General features: G+C 39.2%; 1 protein-coding gene across 2 annotated transcripts; it reads left to right on the top strand.

The window, feature by feature from the left end:
- Positions 1-3,557: 3,557 nt before the first annotated feature.
- Positions 3,558-20,897, top strand: LOC121325125 (C-type lectin domain family 18 member C-like). Of its 2 annotated transcripts, XM_041267414.1 has the most exons (12): positions 3,559-3,757; positions 4,499-4,590; positions 11,995-12,225; positions 12,461-12,558; positions 14,767-14,888; positions 15,410-15,517; positions 15,784-15,876; positions 17,206-17,312; positions 18,111-18,240; positions 18,499-18,595; positions 19,353-19,444; positions 19,878-20,897. In XM_041267414.1, exons 1-12 carry the CDS (start codon positions 3,640-3,642, stop codon positions 19,910-19,912), a joined length of 1,323 nt encoding a protein of 440 aa, XP_041123348.1. In that variant the 5' UTR covers positions 3,559-3,639; the 3' UTR covers positions 19,913-20,897. The 2 variants fall into 2 exon arrangements, with proteins under 2 accessions (XP_041123350.1, XP_041123348.1); XM_041267416.1 differs by lacking the exon at positions 15,784-15,876 and having other exon boundaries at positions 3,558-3,757.
- The last annotated feature ends 241 nt before the right edge of the window (positions 20,898-21,138 follow it).

The raw sequence follows: 21,138 nt of genomic DNA, 5'->3' as shown, positions 1-21,138 counted from the left end.
GGTGCGCAACATACAAAGTATTTTCAATGTTGTTTATTGACTAGAAGTTTATTATGAATTCGCACACTGTGCCTTTAACATTATAGACCAGGCTCTCTGGCAAGACTGGGTGCAGTAGGAATTTGTGGCAGGTAAAGAATCCAAATGAGAAGAAACCGACATTATATATATTTTTTTATAATCCACGCGGACACCGATGCAATCCTAGGCGAATTTGCGTCCCTTCCTCAAATCTTCAAGGAAATGTGTGTTGTTGTTTGTTTTTCTCCCACTTGTGGCTCTAGTTTCCAGAGGCACCTTATTTGTGTTGAAAACGTTGTTGAATAATAATAATAATAATAATAATAATAATAATAATAATAATAATAATAATAATAATAATAATAAAGATTAAAACACATGTTTTGTGAATTATTTTAAATACGTTTAAGTAAATTATTCGATTTCTCAGTTGATTTATCGTCGCATAACAAGTTAAAAGTGAGACTAAAATAGCTCAGACATATTGAAGCTGAACTTTAAGTGCTACTATTAAAGGTATTTTTATTTTTTAGGAATGGACGTGCAAAATATTTTCCTCCCCATAAAAGCAACCCTGGTGTGAAATTTGAGAAAGAAGAGCGTGCCGTGTCGTACGTGTTTGTCCCTGGTGCTGAAGAGAGTGATGCTGTTGCCCTCGCTGAGCTCTGGGACAGGACGCTGAGTGCCAGACAGGACTGCTCCTCTTACCCGCCTGACTAAGGTAGCGATACCAGGGAGAGGCGGGCTTGGGTACCAGCCAGGAGTGCGCTAAAATAGTGCTAAAACTGTCACCCTGCCCAACAACACCCCTTGGCGTCCAGATACGGGACCTTATTTTAACACCCTGTCATGTGCATTGCTTTCTTAATGATATATACAGCTCTCCGTTGCTTGATAAAGTCCCACTTTATTTGAGGTTGAAAGATGCCTTGCCCTACTCTGTTAACAGAAATAATTTAATTTATAGGATAAAACACAGAACCTTTTTTTATGTTTGCTAGATTACAAAATTATGGTGTGTTTGTACTGGTTGTGACTGCATTTATGTGTCTCCACTCGCCTATTTATAGACAGAAGGCTGTAGTAGAGGTTTTCTATAAGCTCTGGTACTTAATTGTCCACAAGTGAACTCGGATGGTTTTTATTTGTGGTTTCAATTCAATTATGATGCGGGTCGATTTGTTGCGGATCATCAAAACTCTCCCTTCGCGGAACAAAGCTGACAAAACAGTTGCAACATTTTCTCCACCATGCACATCCATTCATTATAGGTCTCAAATGTGCAGTTTTGAAAGAAACACGTGTTTCAGCAAACATCATTTTGAAACATGATGGAATGTTTACATGCTTGTTTGAGGGTTTTTTTTTTTTCCATTCGCTTGCTTTTGCATTTATGAATTCAGAACATGATGTTTGTTTGCTCACGTATAAAAGAGTATAAACGTGTTACTGTGGAAGCCGTCAACACAAAAGTGTCTTGCAATGCTGATTTGGGAAAATACTGTAATGCGTGTATCTGTACTGTTAATAGGGTAGCTCTGCCCCCTGCAGGTAAATAATGTTGGTGGACACGTATAATGTTAAAAAAACAAAACAAAACAAAAAAAAAAAACAAACAAAAAAAAAAAAAAAAAAAAAAAAAAAAAAAAACAAAACAAAACACCACACAGGCTTTTAAATTTTTTTTTATTAAAACAATACTATTCCACAATGAACTTTATTTATGTACTGAAATACAAATAAATATGACCGGTTCTATTTTGCATTGCAGTCTGAATTAATAGCTCTTGCCATTATATCAGGGTACGGTTTTTTCTCGTTCTTTTCATGTTTATGAATGTAATTACACAATATTAAAAAGGGTAAGATACTGATATATAATATTGTAACGATCTCGGTTAACGCAGGCAGGCGCATCACACAGGCGGAGGTAGCATACGCAAACCCGGGACTTTTCCCACTAAAGTATAGCGCCGATACCGCTGTACAGAAGGAGCGAGTGTGATTATGTCACCTGCCAGCCCTGCTGCTGCCTTCGCACTTGCACGCTACAGTATTATACTTAAAAAAAATAAAAATAAAAAAAAAATAAAAAGTTGTACTTTTTTTTCTAAACATAATAGTCTTAAAAAATTACTATTGTCTGTAATTTGAAGATTAAAATTGAACTCCCTAATAAACTTCTTATTCTCAAGTGTTGAAATTGAAAACTTTCATCTTTTCATTTTTAATGTAAAATACAATGAAGCATTCAACCGATTGGTTATGACCACTGAATAACTGAGCTAGCATATGGTCACTATATTAATAAAGGGCAGAGCTTGAGCAAGAAGAGAGGAACAATTCATGTAACATCAGATTCCTGGCTCCTGATCAACCAGGTGTGGTGAAGTTTGCTTTTTTCTGTTTCATCTTTGCCATCATGGGACAAAAATATATTAGATAAATAATAGAAGGGATTTGTATTTCCATCTTGAATTGTAGGTCTTTAAATCATTGTCTCCCAACCCTGGTCCTGGGGACCCTCTATATTTACATTCAAACTGAGCTCTCAGTTACTTAACTAGACCCTGAAGTGAACTGATAATATGCTTAATTACACATTTACGTTAGCTATAACATTTTATAAGCAACTTGAACTCTGCAGCTGTTTAAGAGCTGAAAACAATCAAATAGGTATAATTTAGCAAATTGTCAGTTCAATTAAGGTCTAGTTAAGTAATTGAGAGCTCAGCTGGAATGAAACAGCAGACACAGTGGATCCACAGGACAAGGGCTGGGAACGACTGCTTTACATGAACACTTTGGGGAATGTAAACAAACTGGACCATCAACACGTCAGACTGAAATAGACCAAATAGTAAACAATGATTACAATACCCTGCCACTTCAAATACCCCTGTAACTGAAGGGATGTGCACGTTTTTTAATCAATGTCTCACAGACATAAATAACCGTTTATCTGCTAGAAACATCAAGCACTCAAATGTGAAATAGCTGTAAGACGTGTTTTCTTATCTGCGAAGTCCTATGTGTTTAGACTACTCATCCAAAAATACCAGGTATATAGCCTAACTATATACTTTGATTAAAAATCAAACACATTGCTATGTATTTGCATATAAGGAATTTAAACTATAGGCTATCAATATACAGTAGACCTATATTTAGACTCTATTTAGAGTAGAGCTGTCAGCTACAGTAGCGTACAGAACATTTCTTCAAAAGCACTTAACAGATTTCCTTCTTCTAGGTTTTCATGGACCGGCGGCCGACGCAAATAGAACTTCAAACAAAGTGGTAGTTGTCCTACAGAGACCATCATTATTTTGCAGGAATTACAATGAGACACATAATAGGAAAGTACAGTCATAGGCTGTGCATGCTGTTGACATTCTAACCGCTCATTCCCCTTCCACACGCTGTCTGAAAACGGGGCAGAAACCATTTAAAGCGAGAGAGTGAGAGAGAGAGAGAGAGAGAGAGAGAGAGAGAGAGAGAGAGAGAGAGAGAGAGAGAGAGAGAGAGAGAGAGAGAGAGAGAGAGAGAGAGAGTTCAGTTCTGCAAAGGCCTCTAACAGATAGGTGTTTGAGGATTTGTTGGAGACGTTATTAAGATATGGGGGTTATAAAGAAACATGCGTTGTGGTCCATCTTCTTTTTTTCGGCTTATGCCATTTCTGACTCGCAGGGCATATACCATGGGAAACAAGGAAATTCAATTCCACCTGCAACTGGTAAGAAAAAACACTTATATTTTCAGCACCACTCTGCGTAACAGCGGGGCTGTTTGAGGAGGAATCAAAGCACAATTTCCATGAGCGTGGAAAAAGCTCGTAAATGTAACTAGTTTTTAATTTATTTTTGCAAGTTTGGACACTAAGTCTCGTTTCTTAAAGGGGAATGCATTAAAGCAGTTTATTTTATTTCACTGGAAAATCGCTAAACAATTCAATACCCTACTTGGCAAGTATATTGTTTAAAATATATTGTACATATTTCAACTCAGGTTGTTGTGTTTATGTTAGCACTGTATGATAACATACAGTAGCGGTGTTTGGAAGACTTTTAATTAAACTGGTATTGATATTGGTATATTTCAAATATATTTTATTGGTCGTTAAAAAAAGTTTTTTTGTCTACATACGGTACTGTAAAGAAAATAAACCCCCCAAGTTTATTTAGTACGTCAGTAAAAAGATATTCAAGAATAATGTGACATTCTGTTTTGTAAAAAAAAAAAAATGTAGTTGATTAAAACTTTAAATATCCTGCTGTTGCGTATTATTGGTACCGTACAAGACTTTAAAAACGACTGCATTAAAAACGAGGGGAAATGGTTCTTTTCTTTCTCAAATGAATTTTTTAATCCTCTGCATTCCGTAACCATAGCGATGCCCCTCGCTGCTCGCTTCAACTTAGTATTGTAGTTTACTTGGCTCTCCTTTTTAAGTGTTTTTTCCCCTTGTTTTCCCCAGGTCTTGGAGTCAAAGAACATTTTCAGATCGTCTCCCAGCACAACAGACTCCGGAGTAGAGTCCACCCGCCGTCTGCGAACATGCAGAAAATGGTTTGTTGTTTAACTATTTTCCCTTAATTTTGTAAGCACGTTTAGAACTGTGTTTTTATTAGAGCTGGTTAATAATCCCATAGACACACGTGCAATTATTATGGCCACAGTGTGTTCCAATCCTGTCGAAATTTACAACTGCGAAGTGCAATATCTTGGTGTCTGTTTGAAATATTATGTAGTTTGTCTTTCTGTGCATTCCCTTTGATAACAATTTAGTTTCTTCAGATTAGCTAAGGTAGCTGAGTAAAATCTATTTCCAAAACAACATGGGGCACAAGATAATGGTCATGAACTGACAACAGACCACCCATGCTTTGGAATTAGTTTTGCTGGTGACCTAGTCAGGTTTTGAAAAGTATTTTGTAACCCAGTTCTTAGTATGTAGACAATTTCAAAAGAAATACATATACAGAACATAAAATGTCTGTGTGTGTAAAAAATGTATTTCAAAAGACTAGTTTCAAACACTTTTGGGAATGAAAACAGGCTACTTCAGCTATTACTAATAAGTGTCTTTTCATCATAGCATGTCTGTGATTCTATCTAGTATTCAACAAAAGCAAAATCCCAAATCACAGAAGTTTAGAATAAACCTGCTTTTTAATTAAACAAACAGTGTCTAAGCAGATACATTCTTCCAAAGTGAGTGTTGCGTGGGCTTCTTCAAGGGGAATTTAGTAAAGTAACTCTTTGTAATTGTGCTGTGCATACAATATGTGTGGGCCTGCTCCTGTTCACACTGACACATTCAGAGATCAAAGGATTCACAACAAGATGTAGAAACTCCTTTCACCACACCACTTTCCTTTGCAAATGTTGTGCAAATGAACTGAGACTGGTAATTATGGACAGACTTTGACATACAGTAAGTACCTGCAAATTGAAGGCTTTAATTAATAAATAAATAAACCACAGCGCAATGAAAAAAAGACTAAGTAGAGTAAGCACCCCACAAGAAGCAACATGGAACTTTAAAACTGGCAGGAAAAGATCGCTCACCAGAGATTATAAAAAATACTGCCTGGGGTTGTGTGTAATAAATGAGAATGTAGTGGTTACCCTTGGGGTGGGATGCTATGCAGCACTCCACCCCTGAGATGGGCATTAGCTTCTCATATCACACACTACCCCACGCATTATTCTCTATATGGTATGCACAACAGTATGTTATACAAAAACTCTTCTGCTGTTTTATCGGTGACCATGTCTATGTAGTGCTCTTGAAAGTGGCTTTTGTCATATGTTTGTCGTATGTAAGAATTCGGAGTGTGTCACAGGGGTCACATGGATGTGTGTCCAATGGAAACATTCTGTTATAGACATGGACTCAAAATGCCTTCTACATTGTTACTGGTATTTGATAACTGACCTGACCTGTGTTCTTGATGATTCTCTATTGCTATTTCTGCTAATAGATCATTATGTGTCATGCTTACTAACTATTCCATCAAAAATTCTCCTGAAAATCAGGATCAGAAACAACAATGGGTAATCATACAGGGGACACACAATAAATATACCAGATCAGTATGGAAGGTGTTGGAGTGCAGTCTATTGATCTAAACCTGCGCCAGCAAACTACCCACAAAACGAAGGAGAGACACACTTCCGCACAGCAGAATAGGTTTCATTAATTTCAGAAGCCTGTTAATACATTACAGATAAAACCTGGTAGTAGAGAAGCTATTTCACATGTATTAATCGGGTGAACACAAAAATGCTTACAATGTATGGTAGTATGCAGTAATGGGGGGGGGGAAACATAATGCAAGCATGTTATGCACAATAAAACAAACTTTTACAAGGTCACAAGGTATTGGGTAAGAACTTTATAGAAAACTTTTGCAGTCTGGTATCAGAGCCTTATGAAATGTTCAGAATTGCAATCTGTGAGTGTTGAGAATGATTAACCACTTAATGGCCCGTTAGAGATGTTTTTGAGTGCCAGCATTCATGGTACTGGACCTGGCTGCTGGTATTTAATTACTGTAGGGCTTTTTTGTTCGGTGTAACAAAACTAAACAAGGCAAAGAGAGACAGAGCTTCAGTGTTCTTTGTGAAGGTGCCGGGTGACACAGCACTGGAGAGCTAAGAATAAAGTGTACTCGTGTTCATTATTCAGATCAGGGTGACAGTGCTGGAGAGCTGAGTGAGTTATACCTAAATCTAGAAAACCACTTATCTAATTGATTTTAATACTAGTTATTGAAAGTATCAGTATCTGGGGCTATACAGTATGGAGAAAGTATGGAGAACTCTGTCTGTCCGTGTGTTCTTATCTACATATGTTTTACATAATGTAGATTGGTGAGGCACCAACTAGTCAAATAGTAAAGTGGCAGTTGATCTAGGAAACTTGTATTTGGCTAATGGCACATCGAATGATTGTGAAGTAGTTCTAAAGTGTGCGGTTTGAGATGGACGGAAGTGCTGGTGCAGTGCATTAACATATAAGTGACATTTTAGAACAATATTAAATAGTATTAAAATAACAAATCCATATAGTGCACAAACAAAACAGTATATTCATAAGTTGTATAATAGTCATTATAAAATACTTGTCTTATTAATACTATTTTAAAGTGGCGACTAGTCAACCTGTTCAACTATTTCTTACCTCAGCTACTCTATCAAATTAGTAGTCGTTCTACCCCTACCATGGATAATTTTTCATGTGTTTACTGCCAGGGATTTGCATATATTCTGTAATATAGGTACAGGGTTGCAGAACTGTGCAGGTAACTCAAAGTGGGAAAGTCTGCATCTCTTTGGATTTGTTTACAATAACTGCTGCCTGGAGCCCATACTTTCCCAGCCTTGTTTGAATTCCAAATATGAAGCACTCGGGCTTCTTCAAGCTGTGAAACGGGATCTGAAAATCCTGCTTTTTCACACTTCACGCTGCATTCAGAAATGAGACGCTCTCTGCCTCTTTAGCACGAATATATCTGGCGCTTCATATTGAGGTCAAGTGCCATTTTGTTTTGTTGTGCACAGACAGTACACTTTAAGTTACTTTACTGTCTTCTTATTTGGTACACCGTTGGTATCATTTTTCTCAGTTAGATACATTATTAGCTGTAAAAATGAACCTTTTCACTGACACATTGTTTTGCCATTTAATTATTCATACGTTAATTCTGTTTTTATATGTATTCATTTATTTATTTTCACCACACTTCCATGTCATTTCTCAATAGCAGCTGTCTTTGTGGAGAGCTGAGGCAGTACAATGAGTGCGTTCCATAATCTACGAACTAGTCGGCTATGACAACACAGAGATCTTTAATGTGGTTTGGGCTTGACTGTCACCAAGGCTTTGATTGACTGTAAAGTGATCTATATCGAATGTCAGTCAATGTACACCCAGTGCATTTCCAGTGGCGTACATTACCGTTATAAAGATCCTAAGCTACAGTGCTGCAGTTAATCATCAACTGCAGTGAATTTCACATTCACCTGCCCCAGTTATAATTGCAGTACCTCCACAACAGCTAAACTGCAGTTGTATTGAAAGCAGGTGGACTTGTAATTTAAGCTTTGAATCAAGGCATTATTTAAGTCAGCTGCTAATGAATTCGACAACACGTGTTTCCTCATTCTCAGCTCTTCATACACTTGTTTTTTTCATAGCTAGGATGTTAAAATTGGACAATACAGCGGATTGTGTTTGCACAGATTGGGCACAGGCCATTGAGGAAAACTGTTACTTTGGGACGAGTAACCAAGGGTAATGTAGCTGAACTGCAATTGAACTCTAATCACACAGCAACAGAGCTAGATTTTAAAAGCAATTTGTATTGTCTAGGCTGCATGTGTTTCTAGTTGAAGAGATTATCTTGGGACATGCAACAGTAAATAGTTGAAGAAAATGCTTTTTTTATTGCAGTATAAAACTAGCACTGAGCTACTCAGAATGTTAATGTAACAGCTGGGGATGCAGTGCAGGGGGCTGCACCTGTATGTATTGCACACCTTACAGCTTTACCTAAATCTAGAGAACCGCAAATTAAACAGGGATGAAGTGAAACTTGTTCAGGACATTCTTTTGCTTAAGTTATTGCTTATCAGAAGCTGGTGATATAAGGGGACAGTCTGTCCATATTTCTGTACATTTCTGTACATTTTAGCATGTACTGGTATTTAAAGAAGTGTATACAGTGCCTATAGAAAGTCTACACCCCCTTTCAAAATTTTCACCTTTTGTTGCCTCATAGCCTAGAATTAAAATGCATTAAAATATATATTTTTTCATTTATCTACACATTCTACCCCACAATTATTTAATTAAAATTAATTAAAAATAAAAACTGAAATAGCTTGGTTGGATAAGTGTCCACCCCCCTTGTAATAGAATTCCTAAATTAGCTCAGGTGTAACCAATCGCCTTCAAAAATCACACACCAAGTTAAGTGGCCTCCACCTGTGTTAAATTGTAGTGATTTACTTGATTTCAGGATAAATTCAGCAGTACCTGTAGGTTCCCTCTGCCGGGTAGTGCATTTCAAAGCAAGGACTCAACCATGAGCACCAAGGTGCTTTCAAAAGAACTCCGGGACAAAGTTGTTGAAAGGCACAGATGAGGGGATGGGTATTAAAAAATATCAAAGGCCTTGAATATCCTTTGGAGCATGGTCAAGACGATTATTAAGAAGTGGAAGGTATATGGCACCACCAAAACCCTGCCTAGATCAGGCCGTCCCTCCAAACTGGATGACCGAGCAAGAAGGAGACTGATCAGAGAGGCTACCAAGAGGCCAATGGCAACTTTATAAGAGCTACAGGCTTTTATGGCCACGACTGGTCAAAGTGTGCATGTGACAACAATATCCCAAGCACTCCACAGATCAGGCCTGTATGGTAGGGTGGCAAGAAGGAAGCCATTACTCAAGAAAGCCCACCTTGAATCCCTTTTGAAGTATACAAAAAAACACTCAGGAGGGGGGTGGAGACTTATCCAATTATGATCTTTCAGTTTTGTATTTTTAATATATATATATTTTCTCAATAAAAACTTTTTTCCCCTTAACAGTGTGGAGTATGGTGTGTAAATAAGTGGAAAATCCTCATTTAAATGCATGAAACTCTGAGGCACTGACACAACAAAATGTGAAAAAAGTTCACGGGGGTGTAGACTTTCTATAGGCACTGTACAACTGTGATTAACCTTTCTAAGACCTCTTTTTAGCACAGGTTATTGTCTGTATATCACATTTACATTTACAGTTACAATTGTTTTATTAACTCTATATGCCCACATAACTACAGATGTTTACCGTAGAATTATCTTGAATCTTTATCTTTGTTATGTAGAACTTAAGAATGCTTGGAATTATGAATGAAGTCTACCAGTACCTTTCACTGTGTCTGTGTTCATCACCTCTGCCTTTGTACCCCTTGTTCTAATGTATATTCCAATACAAAACAGTGGGTGTTCTCAATTGCTGGCAATGTCTCCTCTGCCAAGAGGACCTTTCTTATTTCTTATTTACTCTAGCTGTGGGACGTTACTGAAATCAGGACTTAAAGTAAGGCAAAATCAGTACTCTAGATGGACCGAAGCCAAGATCGGCAACTTGGCACAAACAGGATTTTACCCAGCCTGCATCATTTACAGCACTCTATCCCAGTGATTTATCCCAGTGATAGTGCTTTTTACCAAAAGAGCCCCAGGACACATCACTGACATTGTAACTGTAAATCAAGACCACCGTACTTCACCCTAATTACATTGTATTTTGACTGCATAGAATGCTCTTCCAGTCTAGTGATCTGTCTCACTAAATGCATTTCCCTGCAGTCACATTGATGTCAGTCTGTGTTGTTGTCCTAGAGAAATCTCTTCCTTCCTCACGCAGACAGCTGCTTAAGGCTGGTCAGGGTATTTGGCTGGGGTTCAAGATTCTCAGTCCTCAGAGCTGCCAACAGCTGAGGCAAGGGCCTTGCAGGCAGCATCCCCTTCCCTAACAGCTAAATCGAGGAGCGGAAACAAAAATAAGACAACAGGAGGCTGTAAGCTGGGAAACGAAAGCTCAAGTCATCTGTAGGGAGGGAGACGGTTTGTTTATACAAGTGTAAAATGTGTTTGGTAGTTTGTAAGGGCTGTAAATCTATGATTAATAGATTTAACTTTTAAACCATATTGGTTCTATTTAAGCCCCCCCCCCCTCCCCCCATGGCAACTGCAGCACTGTTAAACTGAAACTTCTAATGACACTTTGCTGCTACATTTTTTGTACTAATTTGCAGCGCTTGTTTTTTTTTTTTTCTCATACTTAAGGGCTTCTTCTGTGTATGAAATGATTTCAAACCAGAGACACCAACCCATTAGCCTGGATGAGGTCATAGATTAATACAGCTATAACAGGATCTTACAAATCAGACAGCGATCTCTCCCTGCAGGGCCTGGCAGCTTTTTCATTTCAACAGGCCCGCCAGCGAAGAGTCTGTATTCAGGAAAGCTGTGAAATCAGAGAGCGATGGGGAGATGCTGTCTCTTTCCAGTTATACAGGGTGTAAATTGTGTATCTCATGACCATGTTGAATTTCATACAAACAAATATTCATAGGTAACAGTTAACATTTTTTATTTAGAAACTTAGAAACCATACCTTTGGTTTCTGGTTTGCTTACATTTTCTACAACATCAACTGCCTTAAATTCTTGCTGCCTTGTCTCTGAGAGCTAGAAATGCATTTTTTGTTACACCGATTTTAATTTACAGGGACATGGATAGAGCCATTTTGTTCATCTTGGTAAGACATAAGGGACACTGAGAATGAGCAACATTGTCAAATACAGAAGTTAATGTTACAATCAATGATAAGGTGCTATGTAGGTATGGGTGTAATGCATTGATGACCTCTTACCACTGAGTAGTGGAGTAACATAGTGACATGCAAGTAGGGAAGCTTGAGTCCGTAGTGTTAAACGTACCTTGGTACCATATAAAAAACATGGACTGGTGTGGATTTCTCATACAGTGGAGTGCGCTAAAATCTATACTATGGTAAAATGCAATTGACAGGAGTACCAAGTGGCTCACCGGATGTGGTTTGCAGGGTGAGTCATACTGGTGAGCTCCAGCAGACACTTTCAGGACCTTTCAGGTGTTGCTGTGTTGAGGGAACATATTTGTAGAGAAAAAGAGGGATAAAAAAAAACACAAAACACAACTCAAGGAATTATTTTAGTACACATTTGTGGGACACGATATACTACATTTTGTTACCCTGTAGACCGATCCTGGAGTGATGTTCATTTACCAGTTTATAATTAAATGATTAAGTGCTTTAAGACTGAGGGTTTCATAATTAAGGATGTGGTTGGAACAAATACCTGGACTGCTCTACACTGCTCTTGATACCATGTCTGTAAGTGTTCTGGTTCCTTTTTTCACAGGACTGGAGTGAGAAGCTGGCTGTGCTGGCCCAGCAGAGAGCATCCTCCTGTCCCCTAAACCCCACCCTAGAAGAGGGACACTCTGACCACATGGGCTGGAACATCTATGACTTCACCCCTGGGGCTGCCTCCTTTGCTGAGGTGATCGATCTGTGGTTCCGCGAAGGGCAGGACTACAACTACAACAGCGGCCAGTGCAGGCAGAACAGCACCTGCCAACACTACACACAGGTGAGCACTGTGAGCGGAAAACAGCTAACCCCAGTAACAGCATTATAACTACTCCCTTCTCCATAGTGCCATTGCAAGAGCATAGCAAAGTGTTGTAAATAACAGACAAAGCCACTAAAAGCAGAGTAAATGCATAATCAGGGAAAAGGCACGGCATATTATAACATTACTAGACAAAAGCTATATGACAATCATTTACCAGCGTGCTAATGCTTTTCTTACTCTCTATCTGCAGCTGGTGTGGGCCACCTCCAGTCGGCTGGGTTGTGCGCGGCACTTGTGCGAGAAGGGCGATGCCAGCAGGGAGGTGTTTGCATGTGCGTACTCACCAGGGTAAGTGACAGTGAACCAATCACTGTACAGGTACCAGGTTACCTGCTTTGAAGATCACGTTTCAGCCCTAACTAATTTGCTATGCTTTTGCCATGGTGTGCCATAGTTAACTTTAATAAGAACTGTGTTCTTTGTCCATGTACTGTACAGTCAAAGCGCATGGTAACACTTTTGTTAATGTCACCCTAATGTCCCCACATTGAAATGTCCTGGACAGAATACAATGGGAGACAATGGGGACAAGCTCATTGGGTGTTGTCAGCGTCGTTTAACAATGGATTTCCACTCTAATTAATATGAAATTGGAAATAGTAACAAAATTAGAAGGTTGACATCAAGGTTTGTTCCTGTGCAGTATTGAAGTGTTCTGAATACTTAGCGAAACAGGAATATTTGTTGATTCAGCACTTTCTCTGTATTTCAATGTTTATTTTGCCAGGTTATTAGTGCTCTCCTGATAAAGCTGCCTTCTCTTGTTGCAACTGTTTTTGCTTTGTCCATTTGAAGTGATAGTAAAAGGGGTTGACTGTACAGTAGCATCATTTTCATTCCAGTTATAGGAAACACTACCTGTTGATAGAGTTAGCAGCATTCCTTAAACCCAGTTACTGGCTGGCACCACTCCTGCAACACTGGAGAGAGAGTAATGAGGTGTTTGGTTCACTTCGCTGTAGGATTGTGTACATGGGGTGATCACCAGATGTCAGCATCAACTGACTCTTCTCAGTAGACAGCAAGCGGAAAGCTAGTGACTTATTGTGGCAATCTTTCCTCAAATACAATACTATTGCTCTGCTTGTCTTTAAAAAAAAACAGGTAAAGCAATGATACACACCAATTGGAAATATATGAGTTGTTTCTAACTACTTAAATACACAGTTCACAAAAAAGGTGGGGGCCTTCATAGGAGCAAACACCTAATAAATGTGACCTGCAGTTCTTAGGAATTCTTGGGGAGCATCAGGTAATTGCAGAGTCTGTTATGAGTCTTATTAGAATGTAATGGCTCTAATGCTTCCTATAACCAGGAAAACATGTGAAGCAGCTTTCTATAACAAATTCCATGCATGAGCAAAAAAAACAAAGCATGAGCCAAGAATATCAAATGGCCCTGTATTTGAGGTACATGCTACAGAATTAATTTACTATTTTTCAGTCCTCAAGGCTGAACAAATCAAGGTGCTCTAGCTATGTGAAAAGTCAACAAAATACCCTGGGAAAGTAAAAAGAAAATAATTTACCAGGGACTGGGAAAATCATAGATTTTAGCTACTGTATCATATACTTTGAACGATAAACTGTTACCAAAACCATCTTATGACATTTAATAGTAGATGTGCATGAAATTCATGGCTTTTCTATTACATTGTAAATAAAAGATGATCTTATAAATACATTTGTCTTGAGTAATAGCTGAAAAGGATTTTTGAGTTCCGATAGAGCACAAGCAGTGAAATAGACACTAGAGTAAGTACTGTTTAATGCACTTGCAATTCTGTTCATTCTGCTACTCAGTACTTACTAGTCGGTTTCAATTATTTTAATTCCTTTTATTATTGAACTTGTTTATAGCATATGGTTATCCCCATGTCCTGAGGGGCCTCTAAAGGTTGCTCCTGAATTTCAAATATTATAAACGTGAAACAGTAGGCATTCTCAGTAACACCAAAGAGTTTGTGAGCGTAATTTTTCAGTCTAAGATCCATATCATTATTTCCCCATCTGACCTGGGAATGTTTTGAACAGTCCACGGTCCCCATCTTTTTCGTCTATTTGGAAATTTTAAAAGGATGTATTGTAAAAGCATTGAGAAGAAATCTACTAAAACTCCATGTACTGTAGAGTGTGACAGACAGACAGACAGAGACAAAATGGGGAATGATTGATGAGGTTCACAACTCACAGGGAGGGGCCAGCCCTAAGAAGGATACCACTGGATCAGTAAACTGATAAAGACACAAGCCAAAGCGATTGTTAACTTGACTTTATTCTGTTTCTACCTGAGTTTTTGTTTGAGTGAAGTTTAGGGATGAACTACCTATAGAGAAGATTCTAGAAAATGCAACGCAGTGATTGTGCGGAGAGTGAAAGGACGTGATCGGTGCACTAGGAGCCACATTTTCGATGACATCATTCCAAACATGTGTTCTGTTTGGGTCACTGTTGGCAATTTAAGGGTGCCACCCTGTCTCTGTTATGCTGTTTCAGGGGAAACTGGGAGGTGAACGGCAGGCTGGTCCTGCCCTATAAGAAAGGCCCCTACTGCTCTCTCTGCACCTCGGGAATGTCTGGCTGCTTCAAACTGTGGGACCACGTCGGGGGGCTCTGCGGTGAGACCTTCATCCCATTCCTACATGAGAGGAACACGCGTCTCTTGTGCAAAAGCCACTTTTAAAAATCAGATGAAAACTTCAATATTCCTGCACGTTTAATATTCTGATTTGTATTTGTTTGTAATATATCACTTTATTGCAGTGCCAATCTATAAAATAATACATTTTTATTTATTTATTTATTTATTTATTTATGTGTTTAATACATTACATAGAGATGTAACTTAGAGATGGCTTACCTCACAGAAACGTGTTTGCATGCTACGTTGCATTTGATACAGAGATATTTTTCAGATGTTTTGTTTTTTTCCACTGTGCGAGTGTTATTCTAATGTTGTTCTAATTTGTTTGGATTTGTTTTAAATTAACTCCCTATTAAAATAAAATAGGGTTAAATTAAACCCTATTACCCCCTCAAATGATGAGAACTCTAAAAACTCAGATCAGCCTGTACTGCAGTTGTCGTCGTCCCCCGTGCTCTATAGCTGACAGTGATGTGTGCTGTGTGTGTCGCTCAGAGATCCCTCGGAACCCGTGCAGGATGAGCTGTGGGCTCCATGGCCGGCTGAACATCTCCTCCTGTCACTGCGAGTGTGCTCCTGGATTCACTGGCCGCTTCTGCCAGGGTAAGAAACAAGCCATATACAATTCATCATGAACTGTATTTGCTATACTCAGATATAAAACATGCATTCATGGTCATCTGATACAAGCAATCCCCTGCTCTTAACAGCCAGCACAGTTTTCTGTTTCAATACAAGTTAATGACAGAGACACCCTGAATAAAACAGCTGTCTTGAGCGGCAAAGAATGCTTGGGGTGCAGTATGTCACAGGGTGTAGGGACAGAACTGCGTGTGTGTGTACTACAGTGACCCCTATTTGTGTTACAGTGAGGTGCAGCGTGCAGTGTGTGCACGGACGGTACAGGGAGGACGAGTGTTCATGCGTGTGTGACGTGGGATATGGGGGGGCGGAGTGTGCAGGTAAGAGGGTCTCGAAAACCTGGGTGTGGCTTCCAGCTCAGTCTGAAACATCTGGGGAGCTGTAAAACTGGGCTGAAGAATGACTCCCTGTGCAAACAAGAAGGAGGCAGTCAATATCACCAGCTGAGGGGATCATTGTGTCATCGTAGTCTAACGTTGGAAACTCTATACAGTAGCTTTGTTGTTTAATTTGGTTTAGTTCGTTATTTTTATTTTAAAATGTTCTTTTTTCTTAAATAGTATTTTGTCCAAATGATTTGATTTGTTCAACTACTATCTGCTTTATAATGGTTAAATACAAATAAAAAAGAATAAAAAAAGAAAACTATTTCTCAAAACTATTAACTAACAACCTTCGCTGTTTTTTGCAACAGTTTTATTTTCCTATTAAAAAGGATGCAAAAATCTAAATATACTATTTTTTTTAAATGTATATTGTTGGTTTATGTACTTTGAAATTCAGTTGATTGCAACAGAAAGAGTTACAATGATGGTGTGTCTAGGTTGCTGGTTGGTGGGTCATTGTTTCAATATGAGGTTGACACCCTGAGCTTTGAAAATTGAGGGTGCAATTCAGCCCTCTCTGACTGATCTCAATCACAATAGAATGAGCTTCCGCTCAGGCAGGATCTGTCACTCACTCTCTCTCACACACACACACACACACACACACACACACACACACACACACACACACACACACACACACACACCAGCACTTGCTGGATTTGAGATACTATAGCTTCTTCTACTCTAAGTATAATGACCTCCACAGTGATTGAATATGAATATTTAGAGATCATATGATTATATGAACTTTGGATGAGCCATAAAACTGAGGTCCTGTTGTAAGTGACTCTGCAGCAGCAGTTGTAATGAATAGTTCATCCCCAAGTCTCTGTAAGTTCCTTTAAATAAAAGCATCTGCTAAATGACTAAATAATAATGAACAGCACTTGACATCTGGAATGCCCTCCATGTTTTAAAAAATAGCTACATCCCTGATAAACAGTGCTAAATTGCACTTAATTGCATCTTACCAATGTCCTTGTTCCTTTACACTGAAATTGAAAAGATGCATTGATATGGATTATGTTAATTATGTTGTCTATGTGATGTGTAACTGGAAGCTCATTGAAAACAAGATCTTTATCGGGGCTGGTATGAAAATAAATGAAACAAAATAAGTCAATATAGTCCCACTCCTGGTACAGATTCGTTGCAGTATCATTTCAATCTGTTTTTAAATATGGGTATGTTATTGCCAGTTAAACTGCAGTTGTCACCCATGCCTGATTGATAATGCCTGGCTTGTGTGTCCCGCCTCAGAGAAGCTGGAGTTCCCATTTCACAGCTGCGATGTCCGGATCGACGGGGAGTGCTTCATGGTGTCTCCGGGGGCTGAGAACTACTACGGGGCAAAGATGAAGTGCCAGGTGAGGAGCCGGGGTCTGGGATGGGCAGAGACAACCCTGAGGCACTTCAGAAGGGTGGAACAAATCACGCAAGATACATATTTATTGATGAATAGTTTTAGCTCCTTTGTTTCAAATGTCCTTTTTAAATGCTGCCTCAGTGTTGCAACCTACTTAACGATTAACAGTTGACATAAATTCTCGCTGTGAAGTCAATTCCCTCTTTTCACCCCATCAAACCTAAGCAACAAAACTGGAGCTGGAAGTCGTTTTTCGGCTTGCCTAGTCCATGTCTGGCTTTTGTCAGCTGTTCGTGACCTGTAGGGATCATAAAACTGTATACAGTACACTACAATTAACATACAGCCGACTGTTAAATGAGTTTCATGTGGTTTAATTAGTCAAAGGGAAATTACAGTAGTCCTCCCCTCTATTGTGGGAGTGCTGTGGCTTTATTTTAAAAAGCAGGTGTTTGAAAAGCAGAAAGAAGAAGAAAGGCATTGTAAAATAGGTGTGGGAATCCACTGCAAGTGACTGGGAGAGACAGGGATTGCGGCTCATAATGACAGACAGGCGCCTCGGTTACAGTATCTGCAGTGAAAATCAGTTGCAGGTAGATGCCGCTAGGGTACCAAAATGGTAACTCCTAGGGTGGGGTCAGGCAGGTTGAACCATGTGACTATACCAGCTAGTTTCTGGACAAGAACTGAACTGTCATTATTGTCCAGCACCATTGAAAATGTCACAGATGTACCTAAAGCTGCTAGAGGTGCTTAGTGGTAGAATCTTACTGTCTGTAACCCACTGCTTCTGTTTCAGGAGAAAGGAGGGGTTTTAGCACAGATAAACAATCAGAAGGTTCAGGACATCCTGGCTTTTTATCTCGGCCAATTAGAAACCACAAATGAGGTCACAGACCCCGACTTTGAAACAAAGAACTTCTGGATTGGTGAGGAATCTGTTTGCTTTAACATCATGTGTACATTTCATTGGCTTTAATTCTGTTCTGTTAGGTTTTAAACTCAACATTATCATTAGCTCAGTTTAAAGAAAAAAAATGGTGCAAATTGTAAAGAGCATGACAAAGCCTCCATCGGCATTCATTTCTGGTGGTCTAATTAACAGGCAATACCTTATAGCCCATCACATTTTTTTATATGGAGGAGGTTTTTGAGAAGGTTTGTTATCCCTGGTTTCTCTCACCCAGGTCTGACATATAAAATGTCAAAGGATTCGTTCCGCTGGGACACTGGAGACAGCCCCGCCTTCACCAGCTTCGCCTTCGGACAGCCGGACAACCAGGGGTGAGGGGGCAGTGGGTGGGGTGGGGTGGCCAGGGAGAGGGACAGGGATCCTGGTGAGACTCTGAATGAAGCTCTATCGACTAGAACATTGTGTAACATGGGATGGATTTTCAAATGCTGTGGCCACATCCTGTAGATCCAGTAATCAAAGACAGGCTGCACTCTGTTACATGGTCTCAAACTGGATTCATAATGGTGGCTTATTGGTTTGAGCTAGAATTTAGATATTCCCCTAGCGTTCACCTAAAGCCTCTGATAAAAAGCCTATGCATTCAAATCCAGTGACAGAGTAGGAACCTTTTTTACCATTCTTGGTGAGAATATGTCTAAAATGAGTCTAGTAGTCTGGTGTATTGGTGGAGTTATTATGAGAACGAATACGTGTCTGATGTGCTTGTGTGTGTCTGTACTAGAGTAATAAAAAGTGACCATGTAGTAAAAAAAAAAAAAAAAAAGCGTTATACTTTTAAAATATTTGTTTAGAAAAGCCTAGTTCCATTCTCATTCGAAAGCTAGTCCTTTGAAATGTTTTGTTTGTGTGGGTGTTTGCCGCTTGCTTTCTGTCATGCTTTTCTGTGGCAGTTTTTTTTTGACGATAAAGTACCTCTGACAGTGTCTATTATTGAAAGACAGGTTTGGTGGCTTGTGAGCTGTGACCGACTGATGCAAACTGTTTGAGTAATGATGCCGTGACCTGTTGTGCATGTTGTTCCCCTCATTCACCACAAGATGTCGCTATTTCTCTCCTCTGCTCCAGGTTTGGGAACTGTGTGGAACTGCAGGCGGCCAGTGCTTTTAACTGGAACGACCAGCGCTGTAAAACACGCAACAGATACATCTGCCAATTTGGTGCGTCTGGAATCCACTCAGGATAACAATTCTGGCCCTTAAAAAAATACCCTCTCAGAATTCAAAGATGGTAATAAGTCCCCCACTTGATAGCAGTTCGAGCTGGATGTGGCTGACCCAGGCTTTTCCTCTATGGTTTGGATATTTAAGATTAAAATGTCATCTCACAAGCTGAAATGGATCAAAATGCTATGCAATGTTTTTTTCATTCCCATTCCTGGAAGATTATACAATTCATAATAGCACACCGTGTACCATCATTGTTATAAAACTAAACATGGTACTGAATAAGACAGAATGCTGAACCATTAGTCCATTGTATTATGAAGGAGGCTGGTAGTGCAGTGGCTGATGAACTTGTTTCTCATGCCTTTCACCTCTTGAGAGGGGCGGGGAAAAGAATATCATTACGGTATCTTTCTTCTCCCCACAGCACTGGAGCACATAGCCCTGTGGGAGATTGCGTGATGAGACATGCACGAGTTCAGATGAAGCTTGGAGACCCGAGGGGGCAGGTTTCACAATGCAGCTGAATGAACTACACACTGATGATGTTAACCACTTCTAGGAAAGACACACCACTGTGGAATGTTCCAGAACTCTGCAGCTTTAAAATCAGCCGCAATGATATACCCGTACTTCAGTTCCTGTAACTCTGGCTGAGATGAGTGACACTGCCATTATCTCTGACCTATCTACTGTAGAAAAACGTAGTGTGCTAGAAGTGCTACTTGAATCACTATAGTTGCCTGGGGTAAACCATGGTTTGGTAAAATACGTATATGGTGGCAATGTGCTACAGTAACAGTTTCTTTTCAGTTCATCTGAAAACTGTTTGACACTGAGGGTTACTTTTCCCCTTTTTTACAGGTAAAGATGCAAAATGTCAAATGCCTGCTGTTTAACATAAGGCATGTCAAAATATATATTATTTCACAACAATTCAATTTTAATAGAAACTACAGTAAATACAGAGAATGGAACATGTGTTATATACTTGTGTACTATAATGTACTTGTAGCATCACTTCAATCGAGGTGCTGATGTCTGTTTTGTATATAGCCTGTATTAGGGAAGCTGTTAGCTGAGTTCAGGGCTTCCTTTTCTAGTAGAGTCACCAGTGGTCAGAGCCAGAACCATCTTGTGCATGACTACTGTGTATTGCCAGCCATGTATTAAAAGAAAGTTGATTCGCAGTAGCTGTGCACTAGATGGCACTGTCTGACTGCAGACCCATTGATGCATGCAGGAAAGGAATAAACTCTTGGCTCTGTGGGCAGCCTAATGTTAAATATTGTATTTGAGCAATAGCTTCTGAATAATTGCGAGCAAAGCTCTTAACTCTCATGTAACATTTCTACTAACGCTGTTAACACCAATGCACTGATTTGTACCGCGAGTTTGAACTTTTCTAGACTTTTTTTTAAAGTTAATTAAATAAACAATGACACGGTGCAGAAGTTTCTCTATCTATCACTTGCAGAAAATTCTATTTATTTTGTATCATAATTACTCACCACAATAATACAATAAGAAAATAATTTGAAGGGATCATCTATAATTTAGGAAGATGTCTTCCCTGTTTAATATCCTATCATGTTGGCTATGTATAACTGTTTTATGCTTACTAGATCATTATTTACCATGCAATTTAAGATGTTTTGTCAGCAGGAAAGGAAAGCAAACAAGCCTAT

Source organism: Polyodon spathula, chromosome 13 (assembly GCF_017654505.1).
Source record: "Polyodon spathula isolate WHYD16114869_AA chromosome 13, ASM1765450v1, whole genome shotgun sequence".
Classification (NCBI taxonomy): domain Eukaryota; kingdom Metazoa; phylum Chordata; class Actinopteri; order Acipenseriformes; family Polyodontidae; genus Polyodon; species Polyodon spathula.
Note: the sequence above shows the minus strand (reverse complement) of the source record. Positions and strands in the feature narration are given on the sequence as shown.

Bases quoted from the DNA above. Each gene is read 5' to 3' on its own strand.
- LOC121325125 (XM_041267414.1), top strand. From the start codon at position 3,640: ATGGGGGTTATAAAGAAACATGCGTTGTGGTCCATCTTCTTTTTTTCG. The intron at 4,591-11,994 runs GTTTGTTGTTTA...CTTTTTTCACAG, and splicing joins CTGCGAACATGCAGAAAATG to GACTGGAGTGAGAAGCTGGC. The intron at 18,596-19,352 runs GTGAGGGGGCAG...CCTCTGCTCCAG, and splicing joins GGACAGCCGGACAACCAGGG to GTTTGGGAACTGTGTGGAAC.